This window comes from Schistocerca cancellata, chromosome 9 (assembly GCF_023864275.1).
Source record: "Schistocerca cancellata isolate TAMUIC-IGC-003103 chromosome 9, iqSchCanc2.1, whole genome shotgun sequence".
NCBI classification, from domain to species: Eukaryota; Metazoa; Arthropoda; class Insecta; order Orthoptera; family Acrididae; genus Schistocerca; species Schistocerca cancellata.
Window position 1 is genome coordinate 395,427,323 of NC_064634.1, and position 19,182 is coordinate 395,446,504.

The window sequence follows — 19,182 nt, forward strand, 5'->3', positions numbered from 1 at the left end:
GGGATGAAGAGCTATGCTTGAAGTTCTCTGAGGCTATAGATATTGCGTTGATGAGTAACTCAGTAGGCATTACAGTTGAAGAGTAACAGACAACTCTAAAAAGGTAAATCATAGAAGTTGGAAAGAAGAACATAAAATGGTTCAAATTGCTCTGAGCACTATGAGACTTAACTTCTAAGGTCATCAGTCCCCTAGAACTTAGAACTACTTAAACCTAACTAACCTAAGGACATCACACACATCCATGCCCGAGGCAGGATTCGAACCTGCGACCGTAGCGGTGGCGCAGTTCCAGACTGTAGCGCCTAGAACCGCTCGGCCACTCCGGTCGGCGAAAAACATAAACACAGAGAAAGTATTTATGAAGAAACCATGAGTAACAGGCGAAAACTACAGCTGATTGATGAAAGGAGGAAGTACAAAAATGTTCAGGGAAATTCAGGAATACGGATATACAAGTGCAGGGAAACTAAGGCAGAATGGCTGCATGAAAACTGTGAAGAAATTGAAAAAGAAATGATTGTCAGAAGGACTGACTCAGCATACTGGAAAGTGAAAATAAAAGTAAGTGCAGTAACATTAAAGTAACATTAGGGGTGGGAAATTGCCCCTAAAGGCGGAAGAATCCGCAATGATCAACGACATGAGGATGCAGAAGGCAATGGAAACCACTGCATTAAAGACACGTAACGTGTATCCACAGGACATGTGGCCTGTATTTGAAGAAGTGTCATGGTGATCTCTCCATTGGCAAAAGATTCCGGAATAGTCCCCCAGTCGGATCTTCGGGAGGGGACTGCCAAGGTGGAGGTTACCATGAGAAAAAGATTGAATAATCAACAAAAGGATAACGTTCTACGAGTCGGGGCGTGGAATGTCAGAAGCTTGAACGTGATAGGGAAACTAGAAAATCTGAAAAGGGAAATGCAAAGGCTCAATCTAGATATAGTAGGGGTCAGTGAAGTGAAGTGGAAGGAAGACAAGGATTTCTGGTCAGATGAGTATTGGGTAATATCAACAGCAGCAGAAAATGGTATAACAGGTGTAGGATTCGTTATGAATAGGAAGGTAGGACAGAGGGTGTGTTACTGTGAACAGTTCAGTGACCGGGTTGTTCTAATCAGAATCGACAGCAGACCAACACCGACAATGATAGTTCAGGTATACATGCCGACGTCGCAAGCTGAAGATGAACAGATAGAGAAAGTTTATGAGGATATTGAAAGGGTAATGCAGTATGTAAAGGGGGACAAAAATCTAATAGTCATGGGCGACTGGAATGCAGTTGTAGGGGAAGGAGTAGAAGAAAAGGTTACAGGAGAATATGGGCTTGGGACAAGGAATGAAAGAGGAGAAAGACTAATTGAGTTCTGTAACAAGTTTCAGCTAGTAATAGCGAATACCCTGTTCGAGAATCACAAGAGGAGGAGGTATACTTGGAAAAGGCCAGGAGATACGGGAAGATTTCAATTAGATTACATCATGGTCAGACAGAGATTCCGAAATCAGATACTGGATTGTAAGGCGTACCCAGGAGCAGATATAGACTCAGATCACAATATAGTAGTGATGAAGAGTAGGCTGAAGTTCAAGACATTAGTCAGGAAGAATCAATACGCAAAAAAGTGGGATACGGAAGTACTAAGGAATGACGAGATACGTTTGAAGTTCTCTAACGCTATAGATACAGCAATAAGGAATAGCGCAGTAGGCAGTGCAGTTGAAGAGGAATGGACATCTCTAAAAAGGGCCATCACAGAAGTTGGGAAGGAAAACATAGGTACAAAGAAGGTAGCTGCGAAGAAACCATGGGTAACAGAAGAAATACTTCAGTTGATTGATGAAAGGAGGAAGTACAAACATGTTCCAGGAAAATCAGGAATACAGAAATACAAGTTGCTGAGGAATGAAATAAACAGGAGGTGCAGGGAGCTAAGACGAAATGGCTGCAGGAAAAATGTGAAGACACTGAAAAAGATATGATTGTCGGAAGGACAGACTCAGCATACAGGAAAGTCAAAACAACCTTTGGTGACATTAAAAGCAATGGTGGTAACATTAAGAATGCAACGGGAATTCCACTGTTAAATGCAGAGGAGAGAGCAGATAGGTGGAAAGAATACACTGAAAGCCTCTATGAGGGTGAAGATTTGTCTGATGTGATAGAAGAAGAAACAGGAGTTGATTTAGAAGAGATAGGGGATCCAGTATTGGAATTGGAATTTAAAAGAGCTTTGGAGGACTTATGGTCAAATAAGGCAGAAGGGATAGATAACATTCCAACAGAATTTCTAAAATCATTGGGAGAAGTGGCAACAAAACAACTATTCACGTTGGTGTGTAGAATATATGAGTCTGGCGATATACCGTCTGACTTTTGGAAAAGCATCATCCACACAATTCCGAAGACGGCAAGAGCTGACAAGTGCGAGAATTATCGCACAATCAGCTTAACAGCTCATGCATCGAAGCTGCTTATGAGAATAATATACAGAAGAATGGAAAAGAAAATTGAGAATGCGCAAGGTGACAATCAGTTTGGCTTTAGGAAAAGTAAAGGGACGAGAGAGGCAATTCTGACATTACGGCTAATAATGGAAGCAAGGCTAAAGAAAAATCAAGACACTTTCATACGATTTGTCGACCTGGAAAAAGCGTTCGACAATATAAAATGGTGCAAGCTGTTCGAGATTCTGAAAAAAGTAGGGGTAAGCTATAGGGAGAGACAGGTCATATACAATATGTACAACAACCAAGAGGGAATAATAAGAGTGGACGATCAAGAACGAAGTGCTCGTATTAAGAAGGGTGTAAGACAAGGCTGTAGCCTTTCGCCCCTACTCTTCAATCTGTACAATGAGGAAGCAATGATGGAAATAAAAGAAAGGTTCAGGAGTGGAATTAAAATACAAGGTGAAAGGATGTCAATGATACGATTCACTGATGACATTGCTATCCTGAGTGAAAGTGAAGAAGAATTAAATGATTTGCTGAACGGAATGAACAGTCTAATGAGTACACAGTATGGTTTGAGAGTAAATCGAAGAAAGACGAGGGTAATGAGAAGTAGTAGAAAGGAGAAAAGCGAGAAACTTAACATCAGGATTGATGGTCACGAAGTCAATGAAGTTAAGGAATTCTGCTACCTAGGCAGTAAAATAACCAATGACGGACGGAGCAAGGAGGACATCAAAAGCAGACTCGCTATGGCAAAAAAGGCATTTCTGGCCAAGAGAAGTCTACTAATATCAAATACCGGCCTTAACTTGAGGAAGAAATTTCTGAGGATGTACGTCTGGAGTACAGCATTGTATGGTAGTGAAACATGGACTGTGGGAAAACCGGAACAGAAGAGAATCGAAGCATTTGAGATGTGGTGCTATAGACGAATGTTGAAAATTAGGTGGACTGATAAGGTAAGGAATGAGGAGGTTCTACGCAGAATCGGAGAGGAAAGGAATATGTGGAAAACACTGATAAGGAGAAGGGACAGGATGGTAGGACATCTGCTAAGACATGAGGGATTGACTTCCATGGTACTAGAGGGAGCTGTAGAGGGCAAAAACTGTAGAGGAAGACAGAGATTGGAATATGTCAAGCAAATAATTGAGGACGTAGGTTGCAAGTACTACTCTGAGGTGAAGAGGTTAGCACAGGAAAGGAATTCGTGGCAGGCCGCATCAATCAAACCAGTCAGTAGACTGATGACAAAAAAAAAAAAAAAGGGGGAATTCCACTGTTCAAGCAGAGAAGAGAGCAGATAGGTGGAAAGAGTACATTGAAGGCCTCTATGGTCTGATAATGTGATAGAAGAGGAAACAGATGTCAACAGGTACAAGGTAGGGTATCCAGCATCAGAATCAGAATTAAAAGAGCTTTGGATGACTTAAGACCAAACACGGCAGAAGGAATAGATGACATTCCATTGTTATTTTCCAAAATCATTAAGGAAAGCAGAACCAAACCAACTATTCACATTGCTGTGTAGACTTTACGAAACTGACAATATACCAGCAAACTTCTGGAAAAATATAATCCTCACAATTCTGAAAATAAGAAGAGCCAACAAGTGTGAGAATTATCGCACACATAACTTAACAGCTTGTGCATCTAAGTTGCTGACAAGAATTATATACAGAAAAATGGAAAGGAAAATCGAAGATCTGTTATCTGACAGTCAGTTTGGCTTTAGGAAAGGCAAACGCACCAGACACGCAGTTCTTATGTTTTGGTCGATAATGGATGCAAGACTGAAGAAAGATCAAGACACATTCATAGAAAACCTCCTGGCAGATTAAAACTGTGTGCGGTCCCGAGTTCGAGTCTTGGTCGGGCACACAGTTTTAATCTGCCAGGAGGTTTCATATCAGCGCACACTCCGTTGCAGAGTGAAAATCTCATTCTGGGTACATTCATAGAATTTTTCAACCTGAAAAAAGTGTTTGACAATGTAAAATGAAGTGAGATGTTCAAAAGTCTGAGAAAAATTGGGAAAGGCTATAGGGGAAGATGGGTAATATACAATATGTACAACCAAGGGGGAACAATAAGACTGGAAGACCAAGAACGAAGTGCACACAGATTAAAAAGGGTGTACGACAGGGATGTCCCTTGTGTTCAATCTATACATCAAAGAATCAATGATGGAAATAAAAGAAAGGATTAAGAGTGGGATTAAATTCATGGTGAAAGGATATCAATGATAATATTTGCTGATGACATTGCCATCCTCAGTCAAAGTGAATAATTGCAGGATCTTCCGAATACAATGAACAGTCTAATGAGTATAGAATATGGATTGAGAGTAAATCAAAGAAAGACAAACGTAATGAGAAGTAGCAGAAATGAGAACATTGAGAAACTTAACATCAGAATTGGGGATCATGAAGCAGACAAAGTTAGAGAATTCTGCTACATAGGTAGCAAAATAACCCATGATGGACTGAGCAAGGAAGACATAAAAAGTAGACTAGCATTGGCAGAAAACACATTCCTGACCAAGAGAAATCCACTAGCATCAAATGTATGCCTTAATTTGAGGAAGGATTTTCTGAGAATGTATGTTTGGAGCACAGTACTATACGGTGGTGAAACATGGATTGTAGGAAAACCAGAACAGAAGAGAATCAAAGCATTTGAGATGTTGTGCTCCAGAAGAACGTTGAAAATCATGTAGACTGATATAGTAAGGAATGAAGACGTTCTCCACAGAATCGGCAAGAAAAAAGAGTATAAGGAAAACTGACAAGAAGAAGAGAAAGGATGATAGGACTCTGTTGAGACATCAGGCAATAATAATGAATAATGAGCGTATGGCATTGGTGGCCGGGAGGAATAACTTCCACATACTATAGGCAGCTGTCACGTGTAAAAACTGGAGAGGAAGACAGAGATTGGATGAAAAGATTGGTACAGAAGAGGAATTCATGGTTGGCCACATCAAACCAGTCAGTAAACTGAGGAAGAAAAAATGTTCTGTGTATGATTGTAGTCTAACTGTTTTTGTATCATATTTGACACAGAAAGTGGGAACCACCCCAGCATTTGCCTAAAGGAGCATGAAAAACTGCCTAAAAACCACGTTAAGGCTGGTCAGTACACCACCCACAATCATTAATCCATACGGGCCAGGTGATGTACCCGTGGCTGCGGTGGCATCAAACATGGGTGCAAGAGGCATGAGTACCTCTGTCCTTTTCTCCATATTGATACACACGTTGGGCAGAGAATCTAAATCACTGTCAGATACTAAAGCAACGATACCCATTATCTCTAAATATATGCATTTGACTCCTTTTATTTCTTCCAAAAAAAGTTGCCTATGGCAAAATAGTAAATCATTTTGCAGAGCAGAATTTCATAATTGCCTTTCAGTCTGCCTTTTCTAAGAGATTCTCTATTAATTCTCACCTTCATCTTCTTTTTACTGGCCCCATCCCATGTCTTCATGGAGTTGGAGTGTTATTCTGGATCTGACAACCGTTAATGGGCAGGCAGATGCCCTTCCTGTCACCCTCCCCGTCCCCCACCCTCTACCCCATGGGAATGGGGAATTTGTGTACCCCATCTGTCTGCTTTTAGCACAAGCCCAGGAGAAAGTATGAGAACATTTTTGAAATGTTTGTAAATCATATAACTGAGGTTAGATTTGGGTGCCAGCCAGTATTCATGTATTTGGATGTGGGAAACTGCTTGAAAACCACATCCATGCTTGCCAGCACACCAGCCCTTGTTGTTAATCCCCCAGATGGATTTGGTCCGGGGCCAGACTTGATACAGGGCTGGTGTGATTTCCCAAATCCCAGAACTGGTGTGCTAATGCTCACAGCTATCCTGACGAGTCTTACGAAGTATTACCTTAATAACAAAAAATTAAGGTCGAAGTGTCAAACTGCAGCACAGGAATAAAACTTAACTCGGAATGAGAGAACATAAAATGTGGAGCCCCACAAGATTCATTGCTTCATCTGCTACTGTCCTAACCCACATAAATGACATAACAACAACTTTCAAAAAATTGCAGAAAAACTGCCTCGTAATATTTGTTGATGACAGAAGCTCGCTAAGGCCACAAATTCTCATTCATACTGGACACAATCCACAAAATAGCTGAACATCCTCCAAGTGGTTTACAACATACAATTGTATCTTAATCTCAAGTAGTCTCTAATTAATAGTTTCAAATAAATGACCTACTGATATCTGAAATAAACATAAATGGTCATACAGTAACTAGAAATTCCAAATTAAATATTCATTAGACTAATAAGTTAAAACGCAGTCAGCACACAGATAAACTATTCAAGAAGTCCTATTTGACCCGTTTTTCACTCAGAAGTATCTCTCAATATGTTGATTTCAGATCAGTGTGCTTGTGTATTTTGTATAGTTTTAGTACCTGTTGTTACTGATATAACATTCTCAGACAATGCATCTAAGGTAAAGAATAGATTAATTCAGCACAGCTGAGCAGTAGGAGTACTGAGTCACATAAACATTGCACATCTTGCAGAGATGTCTTCAAAGAAATTCTCAGTACATTTGCTTTTAAATTATATTTGTCGTTAAAAATAAAAGTCAGTGATTTACACAGCCACTATACACAAAATTGTAACAACAAAATTCCATGTAGACTGAGCCCCTTCAAACAAATTATTTGATTATCTACATTCAATGATTAGTCTGTTAGCCACATGACATATAGTGCCGTTCTCTATAAAAAGGTCTCTACCTTAGGGCACATGGCTAACTCGTGTACTTCCATAAATATCAGAGTGGTCATTTAGATATTCAAATAGCAGCAGATAATAACAGATGGGTGTTTACTACAACTGATGAAGCAACAGTCTCTTTTGTTCCTTTAAAGTAGCACTTTTCCTGTTAGTTTTGGCATGATGAATTTAGTTTGAGTACGTACAAACACATTACAGTAACTTCAGGTAGTTAATGATCAATGCAGTTTCAATCAATTGCTTTAATTTGTTAATGAATACCTTGAGCTGATTCACATCCCTGCAGTTTTTTCTTCATCATGAGATCTACAGAACGCAATGGATAAATAGATGGATGAATAAATGAAGCGAAACATAGTGCATTATGTGACTGTGCTGATTAAATAAAACCAAAAGCTTTCTGCATTTTCTTACATTGGTGTACTCAGGAATGGCATGCATACTTACCATATCTGACAATGACTGAAGGATGTGTTGCGTGCGTTGTGAGAATTGTACATTGGGATCAAGCCCATACTGGAGAAGCAGAACCAGCAAGTTCCTAATAAATTCAAAGTTTTGTGCTTTCTCCTCTTCTCGGTTCAAAGCTATGCTCTCACTGGCAGTGAATACAAGCACGTGCATTGGTGTTAAATTGCTGCGAGATGTGCAATTTGGATTTGCACCATGCTTACAGAGGATCCGTACACAATTCAGGTAGCATACCTGTAAAGCACACATTTGTAGTTTGAAAAGAAATCAAATAAGCTGAACCGCTCGAAAATGATAATCTCGGAAGCAGTATATTTCCACACAAGTACAAGACATTTTGTCTTTGGAAGGCAATTGTTTTCTGAAAATATACAATCCAAGAAACTTATGTCTCCAAAATTTCCATGGACACATTTATTGTTAATGAAGAGTAAATGAAAAAGAATAATTCAAAATTGCATCACACAGCAAAAATGAGTCAGCATTCACAACACTCTTTCATTAAGATTAATAATGTTATTTATAATAAAGTTGGATGATTGGAGACATAAGTCTTCCATGGAGCTACAGTGCATAAACAAAAGAAAAAAAAATATTCACTCAGGAAATCATATCAATATACTTATGGTGCAAATGGAGATTATACTTTACACTCTATGGCAAACAACAGTATTTTGGAAACAGTAACTGTAACAGTGCCAGTCTTATTGAAGACTTGAATAATTTCATTTATGAAGCTATGAGACTCATAAAATTGCTCTAATGACATTATCACTCTACATAAATGATTATTTGTCAGTAAACTTCACAGATGTAGACAGCACCTGTTGTTTCTGTCTGTTACTATATCTTACATACTTCCATATTCGTGAAGGCTCTCCTTCATGATGGTATTTGTGGAACACAAAGTGTCAGTTAACGAAGAAATGAATGAATTACATGAGCTGAAGCTAATCTGGTTATTTCCAGTGGTTTGTTGAGGTTTTCCATAGTTTTTACCCAGGAATCTAAGTATGAATAGCAGTAATGCAAAGAACAATTCTTGATGAAATTATGCTAATCACTCTAGCAAGTGTGATTCTTTTTGTAACTACAATTTTTTAACAAACACTGAGGTATACATAAAGCATACTCTATAGTTCTGCAGCCTGTAACCTGGGCTGTGCAATACTTACCTTCATAGTGTGTGTGAAATGATGGAGTGGATCTTTGTTGATGAGAGGAACAAGGCAGACCATAAGTGGTACAGATCCATCACGGCCAACGACATTTGGATTTCCTCCCTCTTGCAACAGCATATTTAGCAGCTCATAGCGGAACTCCCAGTCACGCACATGCCTCAATACGCAGGCCAGTGCACTGTTCCCTGGGTGATTTATAGATGGCCGTGCACCATTTTGCAGGAGGAAGCGTACCTGCCAAATATTTGCATGTTTCACAATAATTTTCATCAGATGTAAGGTAAATCTGCACAGTGGAGGTCAATGGAAGTTCACATTTCTTATTTTATCTCGAGTTTTAATTATAACATAGGTTGTTTACAACTCTAACTGTGTCTAACACACAAAAAAATCAGTAAATTACCTAACCAATGTAAATAATTTTTATCAAATTGTAGAAATATAGAATTTTTGTAACATATGATCACTGAAAATTGCATGTGCAATAAATCTTTTTGCGCCAATTTCTGTAACATCACAAACTACTGTTGGGGATACTGTTATGTCTTTTACCTGTCTGACAGCTAGTACATCTTTGTAGTTTGACAATTTAATGTATTTATAGTACTTATGTTTCACTCTATTTATTTACACTTGATTGACACCTTCACAGATGTGAACAATGCAATCTTTTTGCACATGCCCAGCACCCACGAGAAGATGGCAGCCACTTTGTCAATGTAACGTTCTTTACTGTATCAATACAATTAAAGAAATCCTTATACTCTGAAAAAAAAATTTGTAATTTGAAGGAGGAATGCATTAGCACCTGTCACTCTGTCTAAAGGTAGCAAACATACATAGTAATGATGGTGGTCAGTCAGTAACATTGAAGTGTCTATCATCATCACAACGAGGTCGAGCAAACCTATCCGATCTCCCACGTGCCGCCAGGCTGTACACAGCTGTGACTCCTACAGTGCTACCTTCAGAAAACTGAAGAAATGACTTCGCTCTATTCATCACCATAAAAATGTAAATGATCTTCCACTCCTCCATGAGAATGCGAGGCCTCAGACATGTCTGTGCACCTGAGAGATGCTCACAAAACTTTATTGTACTTTACTTCCTCATCTACTCTACAATCTGTATCTTGCATCTTCAGACTTCCATCTGTTTGGCCCAATGAAGGTTGTACTCCATGTGAAGCAGTGTGCAGATGGTTGGGAGGTTACCAATGCAGCAAGACATTGGCTCCAATGTCGACCAGTAGAATGACAGCATGCAGTCATACAAGCCCTCCCAGTAAGGTGGCGTAAGGCTGTCACACAGAACAGACATTATGTTGAAAAACAGGCTTATGTAGCCAAAAGAGGATTAACATGGTGCACTGGAATTCTGAATAAAACCAACCAGCTTTCAGAAAAAATGTGTTCCATTACTTATTAAACATCCCTCATACTTTTAGCGCTATACAGATATCTTGTCTACATCATTTTGCAATTTGTTTTGATCTTCTGATGACTTTAATAGATGGCAAACAAAAGCATCATCTACAAACAATCTAGGAGGACTGCTCAGATTGTCTCCTATATCCAACATTAAGAACAGCAGAAGACCTATAATGCTTACTTGGGGAACATCAGGTATCACTTCTGTTTCACTACATGACTTTTCATTCTTTCCACCTCTTATGTTTTTCTATTAAGTAAAATAACCACTTTTTTTGAACATTTTTATCTTTTTTCATCTTTTCCAATCCCGGGAGCGGAAAGACTTACCTTAAGGGGAAAAAAGGATAGGTATACACTCGCACACACACACATATCCATCCATCCATATGTGTGTGTGTGTGTGTGCGCGCGAGTGTATACCTGTCCTTTTTTCCCCCTAAGGTAAGTCTTTCCGCTCCCGGGATTGGAATGACTCCTTACCCTCTCCCTTAAAACCCACATCCTTTCGTCTTTCCCTCTCCTTCCCTCTTTCCTGATGAAGCAACCGTTTGTTGCAAAAGCTTGAATTTTGTGTGTATGTTTGTGTTTGTTTGTGTGTCTATCGACCTGCCAGCACTTTTGTTTGGTAAGTCTCATCATCTTTGTTTTTAGATATATTTTTCCCACGTGGAATGTTTCCCTCTATTATATTCATATCATAAAAACCATTTATGTTTCACAAGAACAATATATTCCGAATCTGTGCTGGTTATGTGTCAACAGGAACAAAGTATATGTTCCAAAATCATATTGCAAATAAGTTTCAATATCATGGGTCTACAATTCAGCAGCTTACTTCTATTTCTTTTCTGGTGTATTGATGTTATCTGTGCAAATTTCCAGTTTTCAGATATGGATCTTTCCTCCAGTGAGCTGTCGTATATTACTGCTCAAAATGAACCTACTTCATCAGTATATTCTGAAAGGATGACATGCCTTTATTAAACGACAAATTTCTTCACTACACAGCAGGTATCTATTAAAAAAAATCTTTCTTGTTGGCAGCCATTTTTTATTCTAATTCTGGAATATTTATTGCATCTTATATAGTGAAGGAATTTATGAAAACTGTGTTAGATAACTCTGCCCACAGGTATAGCCCAGAGTACATACAATTGCAGGTTTCTCCTTCACTAACTGTACACAAGTTTAGTTCACTCCACTCTCTGTGGAGACAGGTTGTTGTTCATTTTGGTCCATTTGGTCTGTAGCAGACACAATAACCACTAAATTAAAAAACTGAAAACATTAATCACTCATCCTTTTCCATTGACAAAACGTTTCTGGAGAACGTAGGGCCAGATAGATGCCCATTTGCTTGTTTTTCAGTAATATTAACATAAAATGTCAAAGTGGAGTGTTTAAAAAAATAAAGTGGCACAATATGCAAGAGGCAGATTATCAGTAGAGAATAATATGGTGTTAGTACCAATTAAGCCCAAGCAATAATGTGCATAACAATTAATCAAATGCTAGAAAAACTGCTAATGTCTGCTTACCAAGTGCAATACATCCCACTTGTTCCAAGGCTGATTATCATGGTCATAGCCATACCGTGCCTCCTCAAGGGCATATCGCACGATCAGACCATGTAAAGGAGTGTTGCCTAAGGAGTCTGGCTCATTAATCAGCTCCCGTAATCCATGATCCAGCAGCAGCTTACATGTTTGCAAGGTATCTTCTGCTGATTTACGTCCAATGAGGAACACAATATGTAAGACTGTCATCTGCTGCGTTGCTGTCCTCACTCGAGTCTCTGCGCCACAACTGTAACAGGAAACCCATTTTAACATCAGACTTGGAGAATAGTGTTGTCACCCACACTGATTCATCCACTTGTCTAAAGTCTCATTTTTACATACAATATGTGATCAAAAGTATCTGGACATTTGGCTGAAAATGACTTACAAGTTTGTGGCACCCTCCATCAGTAATGTTGGATTCAGTATGGTGTTGGCCCACCCTTAGCCTTGATTACAGCTTCCACTCTTGCAGGCATATGTTCAATCAGGTGCTGGAAGGTTTCTTGGAGAATGGCAGCCCATGCTTTATGGAGTGCTGCACTGAGGAGAGATATCAATGTCGGTCGATGAGGCCTGGTATGAAGTTGGTGTTCCGAAAAGTTCCAAAAGTGTTCTATAGGATTCAGGTCAGTCCATTACAGCAACGTTACTGTCATGTAACCACTCTGCCACAGGTTGTGCATTATGAACAGGTGCTCGATCATGTTGAAAGATGCAATTGTCATCCCCAAATTGCTCTTCAACAATGGGAAGTAAGAACGTTCTTAAAACATCAATGTAGACCTGTGCTGTGGTAGTGCCATGCAAAACGAGGGGTGCAAGCCCCCTCCATGAAAAAAACGGACACACCATAACCCCACCACCTATGAATTTTACTGTTGGCACTACACACGCTGTCAGATGACATACACACGCTGGCAGATGACAAACACCAGGCATTTGCCATACCCACACCCTGCCATCAGATCGCCACATTGTATACTGTGATTTGTCACTCCACACAGTTTTCCACTGTGCAATCATCCAATGTTTATGCTCCTTACACCAAGCAAGGTGTCATTTGGCATTTACGGGCATGATATGAGGCTTATGAGCAGCCGCTCACCCATGAAATCCAAGTTTTCTCACCTCCCGCCTAACTGCCATAGTACTTGCAGTGGATCCTGATGCAGTTTGGAATTCCTGTGTGATGGTCAGGATGGATGCCTGCCTATGACACATTGCAACCCTCTTCAACTGTCGGCAGACTCTGTCAGTCAACAGACGAGGTCGGCCTGTATGCTTTTGTGCTGTACATGTCCTTTCACCTTTCCACTTCACTATCACATTGGAAACAGTGGACCTATGGATGTTTTGTAGGAGTGTGGAGATCTCACATGCAGACATATGACACAAGTGACACCCATCACTTGACAACGTTCGAACTCTGTGAGTTCTGGGGAGTGCTCCATTCTGCTCTCTCATGATGTCTAATGACTACTGAGATCGCTGATTTGGAGTACCTGGCAGTAGGTGGCAGCACAATGCGCCTGATATGAAAAACGTATGTTTTTGGGGGTGTCCAGATACTTTTGATTACATAGTGTAGATATCTTAAAATTTTAACTTTCATATAAATATGGCATGAAGACAGACTACCCATCAACAACACTAATCAGGCATTGAACAGTAAACAGGTGCACACAAAGTAGTAAAGATTTGTGCTGAGTTGTCAAATGCTCAATGTTAGTCAAAGGGCGGGGGGCGATGGCGAGGGCAGGGTGTGGGGGCTGGGGATGGGGTGGGGATGGGGCGGGGGCAGGGACAGGGACAGAGGGTGGGGGGGGGGGGTTGGGGGGTTGGAATTGGAGTGGCATTGATATGGGGTGGAGGCAGGGGTGGGGCTGGAGCTGGCGTGGGGGGGTAGAGGCAGGGGTATGGGTTGTGGGTGGTATTGGAGGGAGGTAGAGACAGGGTGGGGGCTGGGGGTTGGGGTAGGAGGCAGAGGCAGGGGCAGGGGTAGGGGGTTGGGTGGGTGTTGGGGCTAAGGGTGCCGGGGCAGGGGTGTAGGGGGTACATGTATAGGCATGTAGGGGTGTTGTGCTGTAGGTAGGCAATTTTAGACCTGTTTGTATGCCAGCAGTGTTTGCTAAAGTAATTGAAAAGGTTGTGTATCTAAAAATAATTGATCATTTCATTCCACATAACTTGCTGTCAAATGTACATTTTGGTTTTAGAAATGGTTTAACAACTGAAAGTGCCATATTATCTTTTCTCTGTAAGGTACTAGACGGACTAAACAAAAGGTTTCAAATGGTGGGCATCTTTTTCGATTTAACTGAGGTGTTTGGTAGTTTTATCACAAAATATTGCTATAGACGTTGGGCCATTATGGAATACAGGCAGTACCCAGCAATTGGTTCACCTTTTACTTCAAGAAGAGACAGCAAAAGGTCATTCTTCATGGTACTGAGAATGGCTATGATATGGGGTCCAAGTGGGCATGATTACATGGGAGAAGGAGGTAGGGAAGGGTCCCACAAAGATCTCTGGTGGGGCCACTTCTTTTCCTTATTTATATAAATGATATCCCTTCTATACTGAAAAGCCAAAGAAACTGGTACACCTGCCTAATATCACATAGAGCCCACATGCGCAAGCAGAAGTGCTGCAACAGGACGTGACATGGACTCGACTAATGTCTGACGTAGTGCTGGAGGGAATTGACACCATGAATCCTGCAGGGCTGTCTGTAAATCCGTAAGAGTACAAGGGGGTGGGATCTTTTCTGAACAGTACGTTGCAAGGCATCCCAGATATGCTCAATAATGGTCATGTCTGAGGAATTTGGTGGGCAGCGGAAGTGTTTAAACTCAGAAGAGTGTTCATGGAGCCACACTGTAGCAATTCTGGATGTGTGGTGTGTTGTATTGTCCTGCTGGAATTGTCCAAGTCTGTTGACAAGCACAATGTGCATGAATGGATGCAGGTGATCACAAAGGAGACTTACGTACTAGTCATCTGTCAAAGTCCTATCTAGACATATCAGGGGCCCCATATCACTCCAACTGCACCCCACACCATTACAGAGCCTCCAACAGCTTGACAGTCTGCTGCTAACGTTCAGGGTCCATGGATTGAAGAGGTTGTTTCTATACCCACACATGTTCAAGCGTTCAATACAATTTGAAATGAGACTTATCCGACCAAGATACATATTTCCAGTCATTAACAGTCTAATATCAGAATTGAAAGGCCAAGGTGAGGCATGAAGCTTTGTGTTGTGCAGTCATCAAGGGTACATGAGTCAGCCTTCGGCTCCGAAAGCCCATATTGATGATGTTTCTTTGAATGGTTCGCATGCTAACATCTGCAGCAATTTGCGGAAAGGTTGGTCCCATTCTTTCAGATCTTTTTCCGACCACAGTGATGTCGGAGATTTGGTGGTTTACCGGATACTTGATATTCACAATACACTTGTGAAATAGTTGTATGGGAAAAGCCACACTTTGTCGCCATCTTGGAGATGCTGTGTCCCTTTGCTTGTCTGCCAATTATAGCACGATGTTCAAACTTGCTTAAATCTTGATAACCAGCCATTACGCAGCAGTAACCAATCTAAAAAATGTGCCAGACCCTTGTTGTCTTATATAGCCATTGCCAACTGCAGTGCCATATTCTGCTGTTTACATATTTCTGTATTTGAATATGCATGCCTATACCAGTTTCTTTGATGCTTCAGTGTAGCATTACTAGTGATTCTAAAATATTTCTGTTTGCTGATGACACTAGCTTGGTAGTAAAGGACGTTGTATGCAACAATGACACTGTTTCAAATAGCGCAGTTCAGGACATAATTTCATGGCCTGTATAAAATAAAGTAACACTAAATCACAATAACACTCAGTTTTTGCAGTTTCTAACACAAAATTCAACAAAACTTGACATTCTATTTACACAGAATGGGCATATGAATAGTGAGAATGGGCAGACGAAATTTCCAGGTATGCAGATAGATAGTAAACTGTCATGAAAGCCCATCTTCAGAATCTTCTTCAAAGACTTTATGCTGCCATTTTTACTATTAGAACAGTAACTACAGATAGTGATAGTCTGATATGAAAAGTAGTCTACTTTGCTTATTTTCATTTGCTTATGACATATGGTACTATATTTTGAGGTAACTCTTCTTATTCTCAGAGGATACTGCAGAAAGGTGTGCAGTTCTTTGATGTATCCATTTTCAGTAAGCTGCCACAACAATTCAAAACCTTAGCAGTAATCGAAGTGCTTTCAAATCTAAACTGAAGAGTATCCTCATGGGTCACTCCTTCTATTTTATTCAGGAGTCCCTTGAAAAAATTATGCTAATTACTATGTTACTTTGTTGACTGTCTTTATATATACTTATAGCTTGTCATTTTTTAGGATTCACAAACTTTTTTTGTTTGTTGTAGCTTTTCTGTTGTGATTTCATGTACTGACATATTCCATGGCCCTGGAGATTTGTTCCTCAATTTTGGACCTATGGAACTAGATGTGTAAAATAGAAAAAAATAAAGAAATAAAATGATATGAGAGCTTTGTTGAACCCCCTAATACACACAGCCAGGACATCATCAGACAATGACCACCTTGACTCCATCAAGTGACATCTGATGACAGAATTAATAAGAAACTGTATTTGTCAATGACATGAAGTACACTCCACCTTGGAAACCAACACATAACAACATTCATACAAGAAGAGAGGACAAACATATAGCATCACTTCTACTCTGTGGTGAAATGACAAGTAAGCTAAATAGGTAGATAGGAATGAAGGAACATCAAGATATCAGACGTGTATTCTGACCACATGAAAAAATTAAAGAAATGTTGACCTGTAAAAGATATTCTTGGCCTAAAAGTTCCAAGGATTCATAATATTCCACATGAGTGGAAGCAGTTATGTGTAGCTGATTGTATAGATCTGTGCTGAACACCAACATCACCGTAAGCATAAAAATTTTGAAAAATATGTAGTCGATACACATTGTTTAGTCAGTAAACACAAGACTATGTTCAAACAAATAAGGATTATGGCCCACATCAAAAACTACTGAGACACTGTGAACAGGGAAGCCACTGAATTTAGACTGTGTGACAACAACCTTACCACACACTTCAACTATACAACTACCAAGGCATGGAAGCTGATACATGACAAAGAAACATGACAGAGGAATTCATTGACTAGTTTACCATTTTATATGAGTGGCACCATTGCAAATTGTGCCTGTCAAATGTAAACTCTGCGTTGGGAAGGTGCCACCACAGCATTTGCCATTCCTGTAACATCATGATGACATAAGCTACCCAGTCACATGCTGTCTTCTCGTCTCACCAGTTACGTGAAAGGTGGTCTTAGCTTATGACAATGGACGTTGTCAGTGCTTGTCCCACCAGTTACGTGGAAAGGTCGTCTTCGCTTATGACAATGGAGGTTGTCAGTGGGGCTCTGGTACAAATCTGGCATGGTAAGTTTACTGAAAAGTTTTTTACCTTCAAATCAGGCAATTATATTATCAGAAAACCAGCAACTTTTTAAAAAATCCATACTTCTCCTTTTACTCTAAATGAGGTGCCTGTTTTATTTACTGCCTCATAATAAGCCCTCGTATTAACTAATTTCAGAGAAAGCTATCTATACACTTGAAATGTTAAAACCTGTTATTATGAAATGGGTGTGAACTAAAATTTAAGTCCTCAAGTCTAAAAATTCTGATAAATTACAGAAAGTGTGGCTAACAGTATATTCACTTAAACAATGGAAACTCCAGGATGGAATAATGAATATATTCTGAAAAGGAAAGATTGCTACTCACCATATAGTCGAGATGTTGAGTCAGAGGCAGGCCCAAAAAAAAGACTGCTAAACGAGTAAGCTTTCGGCCAAAATGCCTTCTTCTGAATTATAGGGGAAAAAGAAAACACACACACGCCCACTGTCTCTGGCTCTGAGGCTAGACTGGCCTCAGCAACCAGAGACAGTGGCCATGTGTGTGTGAGCTGCATTTGCTTGTCTGCGTGTTTCTCTCTCTCTCTCTCTCTCTCTCTCTCTCTCTCTCTCTCTCTCTCTCTCTGTGTGTGCGTGTGCGTGTGTGTGTGTGTGTGTGTGTGTGTGTGTGTGTGTGTGTTTCAGTTAATTCAGAAGAAGGCTTTTTGGCGGAAAGCTTATTTGTTTAGCACTATTTTTGTTGTGCCTGCCTATGACTCAACATTTCCACTGTATGGTGAATAGCAATCTTTCCTTTTCATAACATTGGCAGTTATTTCTCTACTTTGTTTTTTAGTATGCTTTTCAATTCCCTGTCTGATATCTGCCAGCAATGTTCTACACATTGCAGCACATGAGTATATAACTCCATTCTTAGACCTAGAGAGGGGAGCATTGTCTAAATGAAAATTATTTCTACTTCTGGTGTTGGGGTTGAGAATTGCAGATTTCATCCTAAATCCACTCTTGTGATTACCTTCAGACAGCATATGCATTGGCACAAAGGTGTAAGAACCCCTATGTTGTTGAAGAGGTTTCTGTAAGGCTTATGGTTATCATCTTTACACGATATTCTTATTGCACGCTTCTGCATAATAAATATTTATTTCACCTAAGGTTAAATTATGATGCAGGGCAGTACTGAGAGAAAGAGTGCAAAGTATGCTAGCAACCCTGTCTGCAGATCAACAAATTTAAAGAGATTTCAATGTGTAAATCAAGCTGAAATGAGCTTTATGGTAAACTTATCCCTACGCCTGTGCCACCTCAGTTTATTATCTGATTGGCTGCTCTGAAATTTCACACATGGAGTTTGATCTCTATTTCTAGTAATCATAAGTAGCACTTGAGAAAACTTACAATACAAGAATGCAGAATGTTTTTTTCTACTTTTAATGTGTCTATCAGCAATAATCAAATTCTTCCTTCTTAAGATAAAAGTTGGCAATCCTGTTTGTATGTCATAAGATTGGTTAATAACAAACGTTTTAGTAAGCTTGTTCCACATTTCTCCTTGTCTGAAAGGATGTGTCGGGTCGCTTTATCAGTGTATTAATAACATTATCAAACATCACATTTGGAAAGAGTCCTTCAAGGTATCAAACTTTCTGAGATACGCCAAATTTAGTTTTATTCTTGCGATCCCCTGTTCCATCCATGAAAAAGGGATGCCTCTGATACAATAACATTTTATTTTACCAAGTAAAATATTATGATCTAGACAATCAAAGGCCCTAGCAAAGGGACAATGGGACTGAACAATATGGAAATCAGGTGGATGGCAGA

The 19,182-nt window shown here is 39.9% G+C and overlaps 1 protein-coding gene across 2 annotated transcripts in view; it reads right to left on the reverse strand.

Moving 5' to 3' along the window:
- LOC126100834 (ankyrin-1) overlaps positions 1-19,182 on the reverse strand; it is a 135,012-nt gene that overhangs the window by 35,174 nt on the left and 80,656 nt on the right. For both annotated transcript variants that reach the window (XM_049911488.1, XM_049911487.1), the window contains exons 6-8: positions 11,856-12,123; positions 8,879-9,118; positions 7,680-7,937 (exon numbers count right to left, since the gene is read on the reverse strand). In XM_049911488.1, coding sequence (XP_049767445.1) covers positions 7,680-7,937; positions 8,879-9,118; positions 11,856-12,123 — 766 coding nt within the window. The remainder of the gene's footprint in view (positions 1-7,679; positions 7,938-8,878; positions 9,119-11,855; positions 12,124-19,182) is intronic.